This window comes from Tachypleus tridentatus, chromosome 13 (assembly GCF_004210375.1).
Source record: "Tachypleus tridentatus isolate NWPU-2018 chromosome 13, ASM421037v1, whole genome shotgun sequence".
NCBI lineage: Eukaryota > Metazoa > Arthropoda > Merostomata > Xiphosura > Limulidae > Tachypleus > Tachypleus tridentatus.
In genome coordinates this window covers 103,924,878-103,933,103 of record NC_134837.1, presented here as the reverse complement: position 1 = coordinate 103,933,103, position 8,226 = coordinate 103,924,878, and the positions used below count along the sequence as shown (strand labels likewise).

The following is an 8,226-nucleotide window of genomic DNA, read 5'->3' as shown; positions in this document are numbered from 1 at the left end:
ACCTTCCAATGGAACCAATACAGGTAATCAACATATGCAGCTAAAATCTTCTGAGGCCCATGTTTTAAATTTTAAACTGGCCTAATAAATACTATTTTTTTACTAATGAGTCATAACGTTGGTTTTATCTTACTTATAACTATGTTCTCATCCAAATGCTCAACAGAATTAAGCACTGGGTTGATCAAATGAAATTGAGAATCAATCATTTTTGCCTCACTTGTCTCTGAATCCAGGCAGTTCAGACAATTATTTGTTTGAAATGCTTGAATAGATAGCACAAATCCCATTTATGATACCTATAAAGTTTGGCACGTTCATCTGCTTTATACAAACACCAGCAGCAGTGAATACAGAGGTTCATAACATTTGATTTCTTGATCAGTAATCAAAGGTAACAGTTCTTTCGATGCCTCGTAGCTCTTGATTCTGGTTAGCAGATTAAGTGATATGTTACGTTGACGAACATGTCTTTGGGCTCTTTTACTTAATATTAATATTACACTGATATCTCACTTCAACAGTTTGAATTTTCTATTGGGAGAGATCATGGCTGAACAAATGATTCTCATTTTCATTCCTGATAGTGAGGTAGCTGTACCTGGTAGACATTATACTCCAGCGCCATCACTTATTCTTTACTAGTCGTAATTAAATCCACCTAGTGAAAAAACTCAAAAGTGCTGTTTTTTTAACTACCTGAAAGTCCTTTAGAGATCTCTGTTTTTATTTCACTAATGTCTAGATTTTGGTCAAGTGGAAAACTAATAAATATATATCTGTTTATATATTATAGTGCTATGCAATGTCTACCACTTGTTATTAGTCTCAAATTAATGTATGAGACACATACATACACATACACAGTCAATGGTAAATCTGAAGGCTTACGACGCTTAAAATTGGATTTCGATACCTATGATGAGCAGACCAGAAATAGCTCATTTTGTAACTTTGAGCTCAACAACCACCACACTATATTAAAACAATAATAGTGTTGGTCGAGATTTTCAAGACTTTATATTATTGCGCTTCTTTGGTATCGTTTATTATTTATAGCCAAAATTCTTCCCAATCTTTTACTTACGTTCATTTAGATTTTACCAGTACATGATTGTAATAATGGTTAGTGCCAGAATGTGGGCCCGACAGGGGCAGATGGTTAAGGCACTCGACTCGTAATTCGAGGGTTGCGGATTCGAATCCCCGTCGGACCAAACATGCTCGCCCTTTCAACAGTGGAAGCGTTATAATGTGACGGTCAATCCCACTATTCGTTGGCAAAAGAGTAGCCCAATAGTTGTCTTTCCTCTAGTCTTAAACTGCTAAATTAGGGATAGCTAGTGCAGATATCCCTCGTGTAGCTTTGCGCGAAATTCAAAACAAATTGGCACAAAGCTACATGAGGGCTATCTGTTATAGCCGTTTCTAATTTAGCTGTGTAATACAAGAGGAAAGGCAGCGAGTCATTACCGCCCACCGCCAACTTTTGGGCTACTCTTTTACCAACGAATAATTGGATTGACTGTTACTATATAACGCCCCGCTGTTGAAAGAGCGAGCATGTTCGGTGTGACGGGGATTCGAACCTCCAATCCTCAGATTACGAGTCGAGTGCCTTAACTATCTGGTCCTCAAAACCTAATTATTTTAAATGTTTGAAATTTGGGTTACGGATTAAATAAAAGGCAGTGCAAAACTAAATAACAATTCAATATAAGTTTCGTGCTTTTAAGCACGATAAATCTCAATGCAGTGTGAAGTTTCTTGTTAATGTTATCGAGGGGCAATTTTGCTTTCAGTAAATTACACGCCGCAACATTCATTAAAATTTGAAATTCATTTATTATTTACAAAAAACAAAACCTTTAGGCTTAAATTGAGTGGTATCGGAAGTAAGAAGCTGAAAGCCACGCCGCTGTATACATTATCTTTATTATGTATCTATGTATTTATCTTGATCAATCAGAAACGCCAATAGTATCTTTCGCGTGTCCTTTGCTGTTCAATTTTTTAATTCAGACTCTAGTAGATGACGTAAAATCATCCGATCTAATACACCTTTGTGATTGGTTGTCATCGTGTGGTCATAGCTTATGATGTAAAAGTAAACAGAAACAACGTAATTGTGGAATGTTTACCAAGTTTGTTTAAGAGAGGATAGGATGAGGGAAGTTGATTATTTATTAATGTGATTGTTTTGGGGCAGTGGAATTTATTTTATACATCTTGCAAGTGTTAAGATCCACAGTTATAAATATAATTTGTTAGACCCGCTTTGTGAAAATGCGAAATTTAGAAACCAAATGCATTGAACTAACTGATACTGGCACTCAGTGATAGTGATACTATATTATAGTGTATGAGTACTATTGTAATAATGTAAGTTGTGGCAATAACAAACAAATAACAAGTTTAAAAGTAATATTTAATGTAATTCATCGTTAAAATTCATCATGGAACTGGAATCTGATGTACAGTTTGAGCAAGACCGGTTGGATGGTATGTTATTGTTAATGTTTGTTGGTACTAGTTTACTTGTTCAATACTATTAACAATAAAAATTGTAACATACGGACAGCAAAAGGACTGATTTGTTCGTAAAAGCTCTCTGTCTACACCAACTCTTGAGAAAAAGTAAAAACAACTTAAAACTTGTTTTTTAGGAAATAATTGGTTGCTCTTTTAAGTTTCACTTGCTCCGTTTGTTGTAAAATTAAAGTATTGTGTTTGTAAAGTATTAGTGACCGATAGTAAATCATTGCATGAGCCAATCACCCTTTTATTGTGACTAGTGTTAGAAAAATCTGAATGGAACATAATTCTTTTTCTTAATCAGTAGTTTTTAAATATGACTACAAAAAATTGGGGCATGCATTCTGATTCCTTTTGAATCCATAAATGATTTTGTAAGCTTCAAATTTCAGTACGACTACCTGTCAGTTTAAAGAGAAAAATATTTCAATCTTTCAATTTGTTCTTGTTTAACATGTATTATGTGTTATCAGTTTTATCATATGTTGTTTGAATATAGGGCAGTTCTCGCATACATCCTGCTAACTGGACAGTAATAAATAGTTGGTATCTTAGGTAGAGGTGAAAAATGTGCTGTATTTTGCGTAAGTGCATTTTATGTAAAGAAATAAGTAAGTAATTTTATTTAACAATATATCTACAATAGTAAATTGACACACTACAGTTCATAAGTATAACAAAGGGTTGTATTTTTTTTTGGGAGCATACTATGTATTTTGACAGAATATTGGTCTGGTTTCATATAATTATATTGTGAGTTTATTATTATATTATCATAATGTGCTTTCATACATAAAAATGTGTCTATAAATGCACATTTGCATTAGTAGTTTTGCTAATAGCAACAGAATACCACCTTAATTGCTTTAATGACTTGAAATTTGAACACACTTGTGACAAAATACCTTTTTTCAGTCATGCTGTTGAGTGGATTATCTTCTGTATTAAATATGAGATTAAATTGACAGTTCAGATGCATTGCATTTGCACATACTCTATAAATGAAGATCATTTGTCAAGTCTTTGCCCAGTTAGTCCATTGATTTAAGTCATTCTGAGACACCTGTCCTCTGAGTACAGCTAAAAATACCCATGTTTAATGCCATACATAAGCTTTACTTTGCTCTGTTAGTATTTGCGGGGTTGATAATTATGTTGGCTGTGCACATGCCTTATTAAGATCTGTGTGACAGCCTAATGCCAAAAACAAAATTCATTTGATATTTCGAGAAATACTGATATGAATTCAACAAAACTTGTCCCCAACACAAATAGAAATGTATACACCTGAGATGGCTATGTTTTTACAGTGAAATGAGAAGTGTGAGATATTTAAACCTCATTATAAAATATTAGTGTTTACACCATCTGACATGCAACTTATGTAGACATTTGAAAACAACTTATTCCAATATTATACTGCACAGAAAAAAAGTTGCACACAATCTACACAAATAACTTTTAGGGATGAAGTATGAAGTTGGTCATAATTTTATAACACCATTTCTGTTCTATGACCAAAAGACATAGTAACTAAAAGATAAAAGGAAGTTGGGCATAATCTATAAGGCAATAGAAATGCAGTCATCATTTTCTAGTGCAGTATACTTTTACCATTTTAATGACAGTTTGTGGAAGTGACATTTTTACATTGTTAGTAAGTCTTTTAAAATGCATGATTACCTTATATATTATTAGTGGGTACAAAATTACAAAAATTCAATCCACTAAACTAAAAGGGGGGAAAATCAAAGTCAGCATTTATCATTTTGATATTTGTTAAGCTTTCTTTTAAAATTACTGTCAACTACATCTGAAGGCAGAAAATTCCAAAAGTTAACTACCGTTAAAAAAAACAAACTTCGATGACTGCTACCCTGGTAAAATTTATGTTTGTGTCCTAAAGTCATGCTGTTCTTATCATTTGATATGAAAAAAAAAATGCATTTATGCATTCAATTCCATTAATCTTAAAACTCTAATCCCCCTTACCTGGGAGAGAAAATTTCAAAGATGATAACCTCTCTTTCTATGACAAGTTTTCTAATCCAGGTACCATCCTAGTTGCCCTCCTCTGAACTTGTGCAATATAAGGTTAACCTCTGTAGACTTGCCTAGTGTTTGCCCTGCTACTGAGAGCATCATGCTATGAGAGTGATCGAAGAGACTGTGCTTGTCAGCAACACCAATTTCTTTATTTTTCCCATAACACTTAAGTTTATTCCCCTTCAATATTATGGTAACTTAAATGCATTACCCTCTATATGTTATAATTAAAACCAGTCTTCCATTTATTCTTATAACTGAATAAAATAATTTAAGCCATTCTATAAAGCAGCAGTACCTTCTTTGTAGCCACAAACATCCAATAACTTGATGTTGTCAGTAACATTAAGTAATTTATTAAGTCTGTGGTAAAGGGTAGATTTTAACCTTCAACTGTATTAATTTGTATAGTTTATTGATAATTTCATCATGAATACATTATTTTTACTTGAAAACCCTTTTATTTTCAAGGTAATATGTATAAAATGAGTGAAACATACATGTAATGAAAAACATCTTACATAAATAGTTCATAGGGGAAGGCTTATATTTATTATCTGAAGAGAATGCTGTATGTTATTTTTATAAATAAAAAACAAACTTGATTTAATGTGTGTCTTGAAGAGATGGGGTGGGGGAATGTAGAGTTACACTATTGCTCTTTTTTTATATTAAAATTGTTAGTCTAAGCATTTAATGTTTCATATTTATTTAGTTGTAATACATCTCCTATTCCCTTGGTCTTATTTGATGCATGGAAAGAGTTATTGATGTTTACAAAGATACCATTTTTGTCTTTTTGAGTTTATTTCTGCTTTTTCCCAACCTTTTTTCATACATGGAATTGTGTTAGTAACCTACAATATGTAATTTAGTAAGGTTAACAAATTTGTTGTTTCAAATTTTTAGTTAGTTTGCAGTTTTTAGTAAATAAATAAAAAATATACCATTGCCAGATTTAAAACTTAATCATTTATGTTTTGAAAGCTACAGAAATGCCAAAAATTCATCACTGAATTTAATGTTATACAAGAGATGAAAACGGGTATGTAGTGTGGAGATATTTTGCTAAATGAAATAGTCAAATTAAGTATAGAAGTATATGTGTATATATGGAGAGAGTAACATTTTTTTAAAATTTTCAGATATCATGAATCTTGTCAACCCTTTGAATGACTTGGAAAATCCATCACCTGGTTTTTGTGATTCAGACTTGCTGAGTTTGTTTGACTCACATTATCCTTCTTTGAAGGTACTTGAGGAAGAAATGCATCCAGACTGGATAGGAGCAGTAGCAGATTCTCAGATGGATGTTTCACATCAGAACAATTCACAGATTACTTGCCCTTCTATAAGTGGTCACTTGTCCAGTCTTAACACACAGTTATTATTACAAGAAGTTCAGCAGACAAATGCTGTCAACACAGATCAATTTTCTCATGAGATCCAACCTTGTACACTTGGGGAGAAGGTGACATCACTCATCAACATTGATCCAGACAAACAAGCTCAGACTCTAATTGTTGATGCTAAACCATCAGCTGCAATGACCAATCAGTCACACTCATCTCTTACTCAGCAAATAAGCATGTCTCACCTAGGCCAAGTCAGTGTTCCTCAAAATGTTCTTGTCCAACCTCTTAACCAGATCATCACTTCAGTGTCTCAGGCACGACTGAATCAGAATACTGTAGCACAAAGTGCAAGTATTGATGATATAGTTGCTGCACTTAAAGCACAAAAGAAACAACAGTTGCTACAGGAACTCAGTCAGCTTCCAACCCAAAAAGTTCAACAGGTAAGGCATTCACACAATGATTGTAAAATGGTGGTAGGTGGAGAGATATGCAGTTTTTAGGAAGACAAAATATTCATTTTGTCCAAAATACAAGAAAAATCTGCTTATCTTCATTAAATAATCTCTTTGCCTCCTCACCATCCCACAATAGTCAAAATTGCTGCTTGCTCATCCTGTCTGTGTTAGAGATGTGTGACATTAAAAAATAACAACAAAGTAGAGAATGAAGATTACCTCACACTGAAATAGGTCCAATTTATTTTTTATTTGTAGAGTGCTAAAAGTAACATTTTGATCAGATGGACTTCATCTGAAAACAATAAACAATTATTTAGTAATTAATAATAATCTTTGGTTTATGAGAGCAAATAAAGAAAATAATTTTATGTTACTGGTGAATTATATACAAGTTACAGTTAAGTTTTGAAGTAGCTCATTGAAACAGTAGATAAAATCAGAATATATTTTAAGTGATGGACATGAGGTATTTTGAAAAACTAGTATAGTCAACTGTATACAAGTACAGGAACCATATTTGTTTATAAATGGTTGGATTGATGGTTTCACTACTTAGCTATATGTTTAGTGTGAGGAGATATCTGTAAGTACTTTGTAGAATCTTCAGGACAGTTTATGCATAACAGTATAAGGACATGCAAATTACTTTTAGTAAGGGTATTCATTGGCAAAAGAGTGGCCCAAGAGTTGGCAATGGGTAATGATGACTAGTTGCCTTCCTTCTAGTCTTTCACTGCTAAATTAGGGACATCTTATTCAGATAGACCTCATGTAGCCTTGCATGTAATTCAAACACAAACAAATAAGCATTTAAGAGTCAGTCAAATAGTTGGTAAGGGCCATCACAGTTTTACAGAGTAAGAAAGATGGTTCTGTTTATTTGGGATACTAAATGCAGAAGAGGGTAAGTTTTTCTCGCAGTTTACAATGTTAAATTGTTTTTGTAATATTGGTTAAGATTGTCATTGGTATTTCATGACATCAATAACATTTGTGAACCTTCTTTCAGTATTGGAAGAGCTTGCAGTCTTTTAGCTGCTTTACTGTTTAGAATTGAGGCTTGTATATGACTTAGTGTTAAAACTCAAGCACTAATGTTGTACGTGGTTGGAATAATTCACCAAAGTAAATAATGTGTTAATGAAAATATGCCTGATGATACTGTTATATTCTTTTTGTATATTTTGTGTTTTCTTTTCTGTTATATTGAGTTTTTGTAGTTGCATGAAGTTGAAAAGATATTTGCATGTATATTTCTATAACAGTTATATACTGTATGCACTTGATAGCTTTTAAGAACTCAACAGTTACCTTTATGTTTTTATGTGATGTCAAATTTCATATCAAACTAGCAGCTGCATTTGCTCAAGATCAGTTTAATTTCTCTTTCATGAGCTCTTTTGCATATATTTTCAGACCTGTTAACTTCTTTCATCATCTTTTGTGTTTTCTTTGAGGATTTATTAAAATTAAACACACAAGGTACATAATCTTGATTTTTTCTGGGTAATAAGATTTCTTTCTTAATAAAACAAAACAAGCAGTTTTATAAAGTAAAGATTTACTGTCAATATCCAATATGAATTGGACCTGTCAATTTTGTTTTGTATATCAAAACTAAAAACCCTGATCTGTGAAGTTGTTTTTCCCTTACAATATATTTGTTACCTTTATTTAGAAGGCATCCAAGAAGTGTTTTAAATATAAATTTATTTTTACTGGTACATGTGTCAGGAATATGAATAAACATTTTTTTTTTAAATCATAAGTCTCTCCTTTGTATTTTAATAGTTTAAAGTTGTATGGTTATTTAAGCATCTTGTATTCTC

At 32.4% G+C, this 8,226-nt stretch overlaps 1 protein-coding gene across 1 annotated transcript in view; it reads left to right on the top strand.

Annotated features, from left to right (window-relative positions):
• The first annotated feature begins 2,099 nt into the window (after positions 1-2,099).
• LOC143238121 (sterol regulatory element-binding protein 1-like) overlaps positions 2,100-8,226 on the top strand; it is a 48,771-nt gene continuing 42,644 nt past the window's right edge. The window contains exons 1-2 of the mRNA XM_076478080.1: positions 2,100-2,502; positions 5,727-6,379. Of these exons, the coding sequence (XP_076334195.1) occupies positions 2,457-2,502; positions 5,727-6,379 (699 nt within the window). The 5' untranslated portion in view covers positions 2,100-2,456. The remainder of the gene's footprint in view (positions 2,503-5,726; positions 6,380-8,226) is intronic.